Source organism: Leopardus geoffroyi, chromosome A2 (genome assembly GCF_018350155.1).
Source record: "Leopardus geoffroyi isolate Oge1 chromosome A2, O.geoffroyi_Oge1_pat1.0, whole genome shotgun sequence".
Lineage (NCBI taxonomy): Eukaryota > Metazoa > Chordata > Mammalia > Carnivora > Felidae > Leopardus > Leopardus geoffroyi.
Window position 1 is genome coordinate 157,282,417 of NC_059331.1, and position 14,790 is coordinate 157,297,206.

General features: G+C 47.8%; 1 protein-coding gene across 1 annotated transcript in view; it reads right to left on the minus strand.

Moving 5' to 3' along the window:
• Nucleotides 1-8,802: 8,802 nt before the first annotated feature.
• Nucleotides 8,803-14,790, minus strand: part of TRPV5 (transient receptor potential cation channel subfamily V member 5) — a 29,239-nt gene continuing 23,251 nt past the window's right edge. The window contains exons 13-15 of the mRNA XM_045495963.1: nucleotides 14,515-14,783; nucleotides 10,942-11,048; nucleotides 8,803-10,252 (exon numbers count right to left, since the gene is read on the minus strand). Coding sequence (XP_045351919.1) covers nucleotides 9,946-10,252; nucleotides 10,942-11,048; nucleotides 14,515-14,783 — 683 coding nt within the window. The 3' untranslated portion in view covers nucleotides 8,803-9,945. The remainder of the gene's footprint in view (nucleotides 10,253-10,941; nucleotides 11,049-14,514; nucleotides 14,784-14,790) is intronic.

The following is a 14,790-nucleotide window of genomic DNA, read 5'->3' on the forward strand; positions in this document are numbered from 1 at the left end:
CAGGATGGCTGCGTTCCAACCCCACTTGGACCAGAAATCACCGTGAGACCTTGGCCAAGTCACTTACCTTTGCACTTCCCGATGTGCAAAAAGGACTCTTAAGTTCTCAGGTTTTCCTGTTGCCTTCAACGCTCTGCTCCCCCAGACAGCTCCCCATCAGCTTCCAGGTGCAGAAAGCGTGGCGCTCAGAGCAACCTCCTATCTCTCAGGAGGAACGTGTCTGTCTTTGTCTCTGAATCACTAGGGCAGAAGCTCCACCAGGCAGAGAAGAGAGAGGAGGTCAGCAGGCAGAACGTGGGGCCACATGGCTTCCAATAACCCTCTAGCCTTACAAATGGCAGGATCCTGGGACCCCCAACGTTCTAGGTGGGGAGAGGGCCAAGCTCCCTCACCACGACAACTTTCTGAGCGCTGACAGCCAGAGAGGAGGCTGAGGTCCTCTGCCAAGGTGGGGCGGGGCTGGCTCTCTCCACCACTTTGTTGCATTCTGGGTGATGTTCCCCACACTGGGCTCGGGGCGTGCTGGGGGTGGGAGAGCTGTGGGGCCACTAGGCCCAGAGTAAACAGCATCGGTTTAGGGCTCAGGAGAAAGGGTCTAGCCATTATCCCAAATCGGATCACTGTTACGAAAAGCCCAAACCCAAAGCCTGGGTTCAACCTGGAAGCCATAGCAGGTTTCTCCAGCAGCAGCCCTCAGGGGTAGCCCTTTATCAGCAATCGTCCCCCGATTTGTCCCCACCTGCACCTCTTATTCTTCTGTCCCCACCCCAACACACTCAGTGAAAGGGCAACAGGCCGTGATAAGAGCTCTTTCAAATTCTATTTATTTAGCTCCAGCGCTCACGCAGACGCCCCAGCGCCTCCGTCATAAAAACCAAGCAAAATGCCAGGCTTGTTCTAAAAGTCGGGATGATTGTTGAATGCATACAGGCACGTGCACACTGGGAGGGGAGCAAGCTGGCTGCTTCCTGCCTCCCGAGGGCCGGTCTGAGAGCCCAGGACAGAGGACTCAAGGAGCAGCTGGGAAGGAGCAGAAATGTGCTGAGGTAAGGGGACAGGACCCTGGGAGGCACACCTGGGCAGGAACTGGGGCTTCTCTTCCCAAAGCTGGGCTTGGATGGACGGCGACGGGGACAGGCTCGGGGGGAGGCCTCCCCACATGGCAAGGCAGATTCTGGGGCAGATACCTGCACAGGGTGCGGTGGGAGGCTGGGAGCAAGGTGGGGACGTGGGGGCCAGGGGCCAGCAGGTACAAGGGAGGGACTGAAGCCAAACAGAACATTCTCCAGAAGGCTGTTGGGCAATACTGGACCTGCCTGGGCACCAAGAGCCTGAGGTCACTGGTCAGCCAGCCACTACAATAAGAGAGACTGGCAAATAAAATGATCTTAGCTGTTGTGTACCCCCCAGCCTCCACCGGAGCCCACAAGGCACAGGCTTCCCCCCACATTGGTGCCCTCTGTGTGTAGGACCCTGTGCACGTGGGAGTGTGGGCGTTATTTACACGCGAGTGCACTGGTAACTGGCACGTGTGTGGGGGCACTTGGTGGGATCTCCTGATAGGGAGCTGCTCACTGACCCAGGGGAATCAGCAAGGGATCCAGCCTCACACTGTGCCTGGGGGCCCTTCTCAGATCACTGGCTCCCCTCCCTCACCCCTCCCTCTTCTCAGGCCTGGCTGAGGCTCCCAACTCCCAAGAGCTGACTCTGATGTGTCCCCAAGCTACAGGGAAGTCCAGGAACTATCACCCAGACAGGGCTGGGCCCCAGATCCTTCCACACAGACCAGAGTGCAGGAGACGGCAGAGCACAGGGCTGCCTGTCGAGTCTATGACGAAGGTGCTAGCGTGTTCTTCAAGGTTGTGCGCACATTGTCAAGGGGGGCTAATGGAGGTACTAAAACGTTTACTGTCATAGGTATGCAAGTGCCATGAGCTAGCATCACACCCGGGTAACTCTGAGTTCTACCCTCTGAGTCAGCCCTTGCTGCAGACTGGGTGTAGGGGGTGGTGCCCCGCCCCGTCCCCCACCCCCGGCTCTGGATTTGCCCATCTCTCCATACAGGTGAGCCAGGGAGCTATCGTGAGGACAGCTCTCTCCAGAAGCCCAGAAGCCCAAGTTATTGTCCTGTTCTGCATTGGTGAGATCTGTGACCTCAATCATACAATCTCTCTGAGAATCGGCTTCCTTATCTGTAAAATGAGGATAGTAATTCTGCCCTATTTACTCTACAGGGGTTGTTATTTGGGTTAGAGAAGATAATGGGCGCAAAGGACTTTATGTGCCCTACGGTGTCGCATGAATGCAAGTCATTTGCTTTATCATCTTGGCTTGGGTGGGAGCATTTGATATCAAAACTTCCAGGAAATAACTTTCCAGTAGAAAACGGTCGACTCTCTCGTTTCAGGGGCTCTGGATCTCCTAGCGGAAGGAGCATGGACTTGAGATCAGATACGTCTGGACTCGAAGTCAGACTGCTAATTACCAGTCAGTCTTGGGTAAATTAGTCCACCCCTCTGAGCTTCGGTCTCCCGTCCACAAAGTGAGCACAGTCATACTCATGTGATCTTAGGTGAGGAGCTCACCCTCTCTGGGCCCCAGCTGCCTGTCTGTAACAAGCTGACAAGAGCTGGCATGCAGGCTCCCTGTGAGCACGGGGTGAGCCCGGTGGGGCTCCCGGCCACGGCGAATGCACGGTGATAGCCTCCGTTCCTGATCCTTCGTCCCCCTCTTCTGCTGTTTTTGTGTCAGGGAGCCCTTTCAGTCGCCAGCCTATCCTCTCGTGGGCAAATCCCCCCCCCCTCCACCTGGGGCACCGGAGCAGATCCAACCTCAGGCTGTTGCCATCTGCACAGGGTGTGTTTCTGTGCTGTTCATCCCATGGGCCTCACCCCACACCCCCCGGCCCTCCCAAAGAGATGGTTCCGTGGAACTCCTTTGCTCACCGTTGAACTGAGTAGGGAGGAAACAGGGTCTGTGGCATCTCCCTTACACCAGGCCTTGTCACTGCATCAGTCCTGCCCCAGCTGGGGAAGACGCTTCCCGTTAATTATCCGGCTCATAGGTTCCCGCGCATCCCTTGAAGCTCAACTCAAAATCACATTCTCTTGTCCTCGCTCTGCGCCCATCCCCACTCTCCCAGGGCCGGTCCCACCTCCACTCCATCTCCGGTCTTCATGCCCTTGTGTAAAGCATGGTGCTGCATCCACGCGGCCCCTCACCTGCCCATCTCCCCTGTGGGCAGAGCCCACAGGATGAGGTTAAAGCACAACGTGTTTTCTTTCTCCCCATCGGAGTACCTGAGATAGAATATATGCTGAATTGTGTCTTACAGAGAATCATCTGTGCCAAGGAAATTGCAAGCTATTTAGTGGGTACACTTCCTATCTTAGGTTCCCAAGGCAGAGGTGGGTCCGTGTGCAGAAAGGGGCCGGGGAGGTGACCAGGGAACAAGGAGAGGTGGCAGGGAACCCTGTGTGTGTGTATGTGTGTGTCCCGGGAGGAGGGAGGGTGTTTGTTAAACTCCAGCCCCCCCCCCACACACACACAAAGAGAAAATGACTTCCGCCCTTGGAAGATTCATTAGTCTGCAAAAGGTGGGGAGTCAGCAGCTGGGGTGAAGGGGAGGGTGTGGTGTGTATTGGGAAGCCCTTCCCTCCCACCCTGAGCGCCCCCTCCCGGCTGGCCTGGGACTCAGGGGGAGCCGGAGACCCCTGACCTAAGGTCTAGAGGGTGCTGGGACAGAGGCCACTGGGACCCCAGGGGGCTGTCTTCTTGCCCACCAGGCTCACGCTTGGAGGGAGGGAGAAGGTGAGGAGGCAGACACTTCCTCGTCCTGCCCGCAAAGGAAGAACAATTTGCCACTGTCCTCTCTGCACCTGGTTGATGCGGAAAGAGCAGGTGCTGGAGTCTGGGAGTCCCTGGGAGGAGAGGCCCAGCCACCCATCTGGGGGTGATGCCCTCTGACCCAGGGTGGAGAGAACCTCTAAGGACCCGGTCACGGGTCACCTCATGGAGCCACAGTCACTGATTGATCTGCCTCTTTCCCTGACCTTGTTATCTCTTAATCTGAAGGAGGTGCTCAGTTAGGGTGGAGGAACAGCAGAGGGAGCGAGAGCCTAGGAGAAGCGAACTAGGGGAAGGCAGGGATACTGCCCTGACAACCCGTGACTGCAGTAAGATCTTAGTGAGCCACGCGCTCTCCTGTGTGTGCTGATGTTACTGTCAGGGACATGGCAGGTGGACATGGCATAAGTCATCAGCTAATACTCCAGCAGCAGGGCGGGGGGCGGGGAGCAGGAACTGAAATCAGGTTTCACCTGCCCATGTCATCCCTAAAGGGCTCCACAGCCTGGTCGTGAAGCAGTTAGGGGAGCATGTCCAGCAGAAGGGCTGGAAGGGACGAAAAAGTCCTGGTAGAGAGTGGTGCTTTGAGAGCCATCCCCACGCATGTGCACGCCCACAGACGCACGGATCCCCCCTCCAAGGAGCCCAGCAGGGCACTGACCCCAGCGGGGACCCACAGTCACTCCCTCCAGCTGCAGCCTGGCCTTGCACAAGCCTCGTTCCCTGGGGCCTCATGGCCATAACTGCCGCCTCCCCAGTGCCAGGGTTAACAAAGAGGTGGCACAGACAAAGGCGGGTGTGTCCAATCCTGCCCCAGGTGGCTCCTGTCTGGCTGCACCCCCCTGCCCCCAGCAGAGAGGGGCCACATTACCCAGCCTCTCCTGTCGGTGTGACAGCACTCAGTGTACTGGTCAAAGTATTCCTTTCCTTGCACGTTTCTCATTTTTCCTTCATTAGCCTCTGACGATGACTGTTGACACCCCGTCCACTGAGAGGTCTCAGATGTGCCAGGGCCCATAGTGTGCCCTTCGTCCAGCTCCGTCTCTCTGTGCGTCTCTGCACAGACACCCACAGAGCCAGCGCTAACTACCCTCATCTCTCCGTTCTGCTGCCCCCTCTCCTGGGTCTCTGTCCCAGACCTTATCTTGCATTTCCCCAGCGCGGCGCGAGGGAGGGACACCGACCTCTGCCCTTCCTTCCCAAGGCTGCAGGCAGGCCAACCCTCAGGGGCTACACCACCATTCTTTACCAGAACCCAGAAACTTGTCAGAAAAACACTTTGCCAACGGCTGGGCGGGGACATAGTTTTGAAGTCCAGTGATCCCTGGGAGCACAAAACCTCCCGTGCCTCCCTGCCTCTGGTCTGTGAGGCACACACAGGAGCAAGAGTTTTCTGCTTTCTGTCTTTTAAAGTAGCCAGCGGGGAGGAGATGGGAAGGAGAACGGTCACAGTTCGGGGGGACCCGAAGAACTCCTGAGGCAGGAACATCAGCGTTCCTTTCGCCCCATTCCCCGTCCCTGTCTCTGGATCCCCGTAAATAAAGCTGCCATCTGCCTGGCGGCACAAAACATCCGCCAACTATTTTAACCCTTCAGCACACGGTTCTCGTGCTGCATCTGCTGGTATGGCGATGTCTGTGTGTGTTTCTTTTCCTTGCTCATCTGGGCTCCGGAGGGCAGGTGTGGGATCTTGTCTGTTACCTTGAATGCTCCTTTACAGGGTACCACACACGAGAGGTTCAGGAAGATCTGTTCCAGAGCTTTGCTGCTGGGGTTCTTCCCTCCTTTCTCTCTTCCTTATGATATTCTGCATCTCTTCTTCCTCCTCCTCCTCCAGCCTTCTCCTCCTTCCCTCTCTCTTCTCTGTCTCTCACGCTGTCTCTCTCCCTCTCTCCCTCTCTCTCTCTCTCTCACGCACACACACATACACGCAAAGTATATTTAACCTGAAAAAATTTCCCAATGATCACTTACATTTGCATTGTTTTCTTTTTCCTTTCCAAAGCATTTCTACCCATATTATGTGCTTATCTTTAATTATTACAACCCCACTGAAAGGCAAGTATTTTTGTGCCACCTTTGACAGGTGAAAAAAGACTCCAGTGTGGCCAGTGAGAGAGCTTAGAATAAAAACAGGTCAATCATTCATAGATCTAGTTAATGAATATTTATTGCATACTACATTGTACTAGGAATTACACCAGACACTGGGAACACAATGATGAATAAAATAGACACCATCTTTGTCTTTGTGGCACTTACAGTCTACTAAAGAAGACAGACATTGAACAAATAAGTACAATAATGTGCAGGGTGTGTAATTAAAAAGAAAACATAGGTAGTCTGGAAACATGGAGTAGATGGACTTTAACCTTGCCCACGGATCAGCATCCCCACAATTACACATACAACCAATGTATGACCGTTAGGCTGAAACCAACAAATGAATAGAAGTTACAAAGATGGAAGGGAGAGTGCAAGGAGGTAGAAAGCTCTAGAGACTGTGAAGGCCAAGAAGAAGAAGAACTCAGCCTTATCCAGGAACTGATAGAAATCCAGCTTGGTGAAATAGAGCCTGAGAGAAGAGAGGTGTGAGGAGGCTGGAGGGTTGCCCAAGGTTGGCTTATGGAAGACTTCCAGAAGGACCATACTTAGGGGTAGGACTTGCATCTTACAAAGATCATTCTGGCCATAGTGTGGGTGATGGATTGAAGAAGACCGAGACTACATACAAACAGAGCAGTTAGGAACCTCCTTCTGTGCAGTAGGGTCCCGAGAGGCAGGGACAACTGGAAGGTTTTATATTGGTATGGAATAATCTTCAAATTGTATTAAGTGAAAAAAGCAAACACTTTTTTCTAATAAACTGTGCCATTATATGTCTTTTTAAGAGGAATATGTACATACATATGCTTGGATATACAGAGTATTCTTGGAACGATAAATACACTTTTATTAGTGAATGTCCCTGGAAAGAACAACAAAGGGGCCAGCACAGAAGTAGGAAAGCTTTTTGTCTCTGTATTTCTTGCGTGTGCTCTTTGAATTTTGTGCTATATGTTACATTATCTAACCAAAATTAATTCTTTTCGAAGCAGATGTTTTAGGGAACAGAATCCACAAGATTTGAGATTTACTGGATGTAAGAGTCAACAGAAACATGTTGAAGACGACGCCCAGGTTCTGGCTTAGGCCACTTTGCCTATGATTTGGTCAGGAACTCTGGTGGAGGAGCAGGTTTGGTGAGGAAAAAAAGCCGTTCAGTTTTCAGTTTGGGACATGTTGAGTTTGAGGTGTCTGTAAAATATCCAGGTTCAGCTGTCTGATAGATAGGCATCCAAGCTGTTCATGCCTGGAGCTCAGGAGACAGATGTGAACTGAAGATAGGGAATGGGGAGTCATGAACATGTGCATGTTAATACAATCTACAGAAGCAGGTGAGACTGCCCAGGTGGTGAGGAAAACAGAGAGGCTTGTGGAGCGAAAATATTTAAGAGATTTACAGAAGAGAAGCAGCCAGCGTGACAAGAGTGTATGGCACTGACATGCTGAGAGATAGCGAGTGGTTGACTGTAGTCTGAAGGCTACCGACAGTTCAAGCAAGACTGAGACTGTTCAGTGGGCTTAGCCAAAGGTAGATAACCTCCCTCATAGATGTCAGTAGCATGGAGAGGCAAGGTCAAATCACAATGGGTTGAGGACTCAGCATGAGATCAGTAGACAATAAAGTCTTCTCTAAGAAGTTTGGCCCTGAATAGGGAGTAGAAAAGATAGGGCAGTAGCTGAAAGGAGGAAGGGTTGAGGGAGGGTGTTTTCCATTTCTTTGGAGATGGGAAAGAATAGAGCATCTTTATTTGCTGATCCCCGAAACTAGTGGAGAGGGAGGAGAAGACATATACAAATGAGAAGTATAGAGAGAACAGTGATGGATATGGCTGTCTGAAGAGACAGAAAGGAAACGGAATCTGGGACTCAGATGGGAGTTTAGCTTTACACAAGAGAGGAAGTGCTTCCATTGTAAGGAAAATAAGAGTCATGATGACTCAGCACTTTTAGAAATCATGCCACTGGTGGTCAAGTGTGTAGGACCCTGTGCCTGTACCTTCGTGTGATTCCTCCCCGTTCCACACTCATCTATGCTTTGTATGAGTATCTGGATGAACCTGCCTGTGGTTTCACAAATCCGACTTACCTCTTTGCTATTCCAGACCACAGTCCTCTTAAAAGTTAATATGGCTTTTGGGTGAGGGTGATATTAGGGTTGAGGTGAGATGTAAAGGACTGGAGACAAGAGGGAGGTTGTCAAGAGCCTGGTACTGGGTGCCCTGGACACCTAGCTCCCACTTTCCTCCCTGGAGAGGGATGGCCCATCCTGCTTTGTTGCTGTCCATCCCAAAACTCAGCACAGGGGAAGAGGGAGGTGGGGCAAAAGATGGCTGCTGCAGGAGACACAGCCAGAAATCTGCTACCCCCAGGCACAAGGGTGATTAGCTGCTAATGAGCCACCTGAGGGACAGACCAGGAAGAGTCCCATAAAGAAATGATTGAGCTGTTCAAGCACAAAAGGCATAATTTACCACTTATTGAAACATACATGTAGACACAAATGAGATACAAACCCTTTAGACTCTGAGTCTCAAAAAGCAAGGATAAGACAATTCAAAAACAACAAAAAACAAACAGAATCCAAAATATAGATGAAGGATTTGATAGATATTTCTCCAAATACAAATGGCCAATAAGCATATGAAAAGATGTTCATTGCCATTAGTCATTGGGGAAATACAAATCAAAACCACAATGAGATACCACTTCATATCCATTAGGATGGCTATTACCAAAAAGAAGAAGAAGGAGAAAACAAGAAAGAAAGAAAGAAAGAAAGAAAGAAAGAAAGAAAGAAAGAAAGAAAGAAAAAAGAAAGAAAGAAAAAAGAAAGAAAGAAAGAAAGAAAGAAAGAAAGAAAGAAAGAAAGAGAAAGAAAAGAAAAGAAAAACAACAAAGTGTGGCAGTTCCTCAAAAAATTAAATAATAATTGCCATAAGTCCAAGCTATTCCACAGCTAAGGATACACCCGAAGAAATCAAAAGCAAGAACTTGAAGAGAATTATATGCCAATGTTCATAGCAGTATTACTCATAATAGCCAAAAGGTGGAAACAACCCCAATACCCATCAGTGGATGAATGGATAAATAAAATGTGATATATCCATACAATGAAATATTATTTGACCCTTAAAAGGAATAAAATTCTGATGCCTGCTACAAGGATGAATCTTGAAACTATTATGCTAAGTGAAATAAGCCAGACACAATAGGATTAATATTGAATGATTCCACCTGTATGAAGTACCTAGAGTAGTCAAATTCATAGATGTGGAGTGGAATATTGGTTATGAGGGACTGTGTGGAGGGCACAGTGGGGAGTTAATGTTTAATGAGTACCAGAGTTTTGGTTTGAGATGATGAGAGCATCCTGTGGATGAATAGTAGTTATCATTATGCAACAGCGTAAATGTACCTAATGCCACTGAATTGTATACCTACATATGGTTAAGATAGTAAATTTATGTGATGTGTATCTTCCCACAATAAAATTTCTGAAAAATAAAGCAAGGATAAAGAACCTTTCTTATTGCAGTTTTCTAGTTGGGGGTTGGTTGCGGGGTGAGAGAGAGTCCTACAGGGGAAAAGGGAAGGGCCATAACCTCAGTGCCATGCCTGGATCTTCCCACATTAAGCCTTGTGGAACCAAGCAGGCTTCACAGCTCACTACTTTCTAGTGCCTGCATGAGGCAGAAAGAAAGATGATCCAGATGTTAGTTTAGCATCCCTAGTTCATGTCTTTGATGGCTAAATCCAACTTTGCTCTAAGAGACACCTTCTTTTCTCAAGATGTGGGACTTTCAGGAAACCAGAAGATACGTGGGACAACAGACGTCCATTGCCCATCTCCAGAAATGCTGATGTGAAGGATGAGACATGACCTTGAAGAATTATTCTGCCTATCCCCTCTCATGATTAACAGGCAAAACAATCAGATACTTCCCTCCATTTAAGCCCACCTGTTTGTCAGGCCAATAGTAACAGGGGTCCTCATCACAAATGATAGATATTTTCCTCTCCATCTCCCTCGCCAAGGTCCAGCCCAAGATTCACGTGTCCTAATGTGTTGCGACGCAGGATCTCCCAGCCCCGGTGGCTGCTGCTGCTGTGAGATGTGGTCCGGGATAGGGAAGGCGTTGGAGGGGCCAGAGAGGCTCTGGCTGGGGTCCCACTTTCGATCACAGAAACAGAGGGCTGTTTCTCAGAAAGCTGCTCTTGTCCATCCTCCTTGTCTGAGCCCTTGAAAGCTTCCACGTAGCGAAGCACTCGCAAAGGATTTTGATCATGGTGGTTCTCAACTCTGAGGAGGGCAAAGGGGAAGGAACTCAGGTGAGGTGAAGGAAAAAGGGCCATGAGGAGAAGGAGAGGGGGGAAGAGCACTTGTAGGAAACAGGACCAAGAGGACAGGGCAAGGAAGGGACCAGAGTCCTAGGAGGAAATGAAGGGAAGAGCAGTGGAATGGAGGGTAAAGTGGGATAGAGACCAAAGAGGTAAGCAATCAGGATTTGGAGGGTAGTGGCGTGTGTGTGTGTGTGTGTGTGTGTGTGTGTGTGTGTGGTTGTGAATATGAAAGAGAAAACCAAGAGAGAAGAAAAGCCAAGTCAGGATCTGAAGGTAGAGTATGGAGAAGGTTAGGTTCAAGGCAAGAATTTACTAGAAATGGGGGTCAGATAGGAACAAGACTAGAACAAGTTGGGTAGCCCATGCCCACATCTGAGCATGGACACGTATATAACCTCACACACATTACTACCCTGATGTACTCACAGCCTGGCATCAGTTATCAGCCATCTTGTCGCTCTCCCTGTTGGCTCCACCCCCCTCCCCTAAACAGGCTAATGCAGTCTCACTTTATAGAGTGATGATGTCTCCTTTGGGTCCAGTTGGGGATCTCAGGAATATAAATATGTGTGATAAATGTGAAACTGGGCACCCTACTCCCATGGCTTCATGCTTGTTAGCAGTTTATACATATGCACAGTCACTCACCGCAGGAACCAGCGGTCCCCCAGCCCATACTGGCACCCGCAGATCCCAGAGCGAGGCCACAGGAAGCGAGGCAGCTTCCGCTCCAGCATCACTGTGGTGGCCACCACCTGGGAGGAGTGAGAGGTAGAGGAAACTCAGGAAGAGTGATGAGGTCTCAGGGAACACTAGAAGCCACCAACATGGGAACAAAGAGGAAACTGTCAGATGGGGACACCAGAAATTGGGGAGATGACAGCCATTGGGCCATGCCCTAGCTTGTGCCAGGCATCATGCTATCTGCTTTACTCACTCATCATAAAAGGAGAGAGATTATTTTATGAGTGTTTTGAATAAAACTGTGACCCCTACATTACTATTCACATTCATAGAAAATGAGTCAGTCCAAACTAATCTCATTTGCTTTTTCATAGGAAAGCCAGACTAGTTATCTTGATTTAAATAAAATGATTAAATAGAATCTCTATGATTGTGGGATGAAATGACGCTGCTAGTGTTCAGGGAATTTGCAGCAAATTAAATACCCATATCCTCCAAAGAAAAAGAGTGGGTTAATGACTGCAAACTTGGCAAGGAAAATTCTAGTGGCATGTCACATGTTCTGTCCTTTGCCCAGCCCTCATTAATTACTTAAATGAAACATAGAAGACAAGCTTATCAAATATGACTGTGACACAAAACTCGGAGGGATATGTAATAATGTGAGGTGACAAAAGCCATATAAAAATGATCTCACCAGACTGGAATGCTAGTCAAATACCAATATTGTGAAATTTAAGAGAACCAAATGTAAGGTACTACACTTATGTTTAAGAACAAAGTATCTGGGTAAGCACAGGAAGTGGTAAAGGAGCTTTACTAATTAAGTTGAATAACAAAGATGCATGGGTTCTAGTAGATCATGACCTTCATAAGGGCCAGATGTATATTTCTTTAAAGACCTGGCTCAATTTTTTTTTAAGTTAGTTTCTTTCTTTCTTTCTTTCTTTCTTTCTTTCTTTCTTTCTTTCTTCCTTTCTTTCAAGAGTGGGGGAGGGGCAGGGAGGGGGTGGAGAGAATCCCAAACAGGTTCTTCACTCTCAGTGCAGAACCCAATGTGGGGCTTGAACCCACAAACCATGAGATCATGACCTGAGCTGAAGTCAAGAGTTGGACACTTCCATGACTGAGCCACCCAGGTGCCCCAAGACCTGGCTCAATTTGAGGTGCTATTTCTACTACAGTGTCCAAAGCAAGGGAAGGCATGACCCCTCTTTATATTGTATTACTTCAATCCTATCAGGAACACTCTACTTTTGAAAGGACCATGATCTCTTAGGCATGAACAAGTGCAGAAAGCTTGGTTAGTTGAAGAAACTAGCAATTCTTAAAGTAGCCCAATTCCCCATGTTGTATTTTTCTACTTGATTTCTTAGTTGGACCAAGTTCCCTCCAACATCAGGACTTTTTTTTTTTTTTTTGAAAGTTTACCTTTTTTGAGAGAGAGAGAAAGAGAGCACATGAGCAGGGGAGGGACAGAGAGAGAGGAGAGAGAATCCCAAGCAGGCTTTGCACTGTCAGTGCAGAGCCCAATGCAGGGCTTGAACCCACAAACTGTGAGATTATGACCTGAGCCGAAATCAAGAGTCCAGCACTTAACCGACTGAGCCACCCAGGTGCCCCTAACCTCAGGACTTTTAATCATGTGTTCCCTTTCCCTATATAGAAGCTCTCCTTTATCTTGAAAAGGACATTTATGTGTCCTGTTGTGCCATCAGTAGGCTCCCACCTTGTTCTGGTAATAGACCCCTTTTGCTTAGACCATTGTCACTTCACCACTCTGTCCATCAGTTAGGGTAGACTGGACTGCACTCCGGCTGATTAGCTGATTCTCCCCTAAATTCCACTACCACCATCACCACTCCTTCGCCTTAACCTCAAATTCAAGGATGCACCTATAGCTCAAACCTGTTGCAGTGAGATGGAACTTAGACTGGCTTCTTGGGGGAAAAGATGCTCTTTGAGGGGTTACACCTCACACAGTATCAGAAGGCACAGCGAATACAACAGATGGGACCCGTGGAATTGTGCAATACAGTACATCTGCTCATTCCTTTGGGAATTTGGAGCTTCTAGAAGACATTTCACCAACGTGATGGGAGAGACTGACTTAGGAGAGCAGACTGGATAGGAGAGCAGAACAGAGAAACTGATGTAGTTACTGAAATGGAAATACACACTTTGGCCAGATATGCTTAAAGATAGTTTAGTTCTTTAAACTTTCCAGTTACGAGGACCAACACATCTTGCTTCCAATGCCATTTATTTCTTTTTCTTTTCTTTTTCTTTTCTTTCTTTCTTTCTCTGTTTTTTTTTTTTTTTAAGTATGTTTGCATTTGGTTCTCTGTCCCTATAGCCAAGAGTCCTGACTGATATAAATCCTAACCTCTATCCTTTTCTGTCATTCTCCTTAACTGGATAATTCTTACCCATGTTTAGGAGTTCATCTTAAATGTCACTCCATCAGGAAAGCATTTCCTAACTTTGCAATCAGACTTCTCTGTTGTGTCCTGTTCTTAGCATCTTCTACTTCTGTGTGATAGTTTTACTACTGTAGTTTTACAGACTTCCATGAAGTCCTTTATTTAATGGCAGTCTTCCCAACCAGACTGTGGGCTCCATGATACACAGATGGCATCTGTTGCGTTCATGCTGGTGTCCCCAGCTCCCAGACATTTCCCAACACATAACAGGCTCTACATAATTATTGTTAAGTGAATGGAAAGTCTGAGTGGATAAATTATAGCTCTATTCAAATTTTTGGATGGTGTTCATACAGAAGAGTGTGTTCTGTGTATATTAAAAGAAAAGACTGGGGCCAAAGAATGGAATTGTAGAAAGATAGATTTCAGCTCCATGCAACATGGACATTTCTAATAACAAAAAGTTTTGAAATATGAAAAAGCTCTCTTCTTCCCAACCACTACCCAAATCCATATGATAATAAGAAGGTCCTAATCAGCATTAAAGAAGATATTAAATGACCCTTTGACCAATGAATAACTAATCACTGAGTAAGAACTCAACTACAGGACCACTAAAGATATTTCCAACTCTAAAATTATATTATCTTCACTGATATATTAAAAAAAATCATAGAGAAACAGGGAGAAGCAAATAGAAGATAAGATTAAAAATTAAAATTTAAAACTAGAATATATAGCTGATGCCTGGCTTGCTTAGTCAGTAAAGCACCCATACTGGGTATAGAGATTACTTGAAATTAAAAATCTTAAAAAAAATAAGTAAAATTACAAAAATAAAAAAAACCCACTAGAATATATAAGACAGTCTCTAGTTCTCACTGGGCTTGAGGTTGACTGTTGTATCTACTTTTCCCCTGTGATCAACACCTCAGCTCTTGGGTGTTAAACTACCCCTCCTTTTATCTCCTCCTCTGTCCAAATGTACCTTTGTTGAGGTGACAACACTGGATTGTTCTGTGACTCTCTTAAGAGTCGTGTAGCATAACATTTTCCACTTTGATTTTTCTCTCCATTCCCTTCCCCTTAGTAAGACTAACACTAGTAAACTCACCTGGGCCCTCCAGAGCTCATCCCGCTCATGGGCCACCCGCCAGTGTGTATCACCCATCATGGCGATGAACAGGTTGAGCATGAGCAGCGTGGCAATGATGGTGAAGGCAAAGTAGACAATGCCAAACATGAAGGGCAAGTTCACTTCGTAGTTGGCAGGCCCATCAATGACGGTGAGGAAAAGCTCAAAGGTGCTGAACAGTGCCATGGGATAGTCATAGAATTGCCCCAGGTTGGATGGGTCCTCTGTCTGGAAAATGACATAGAACGCTGCTCC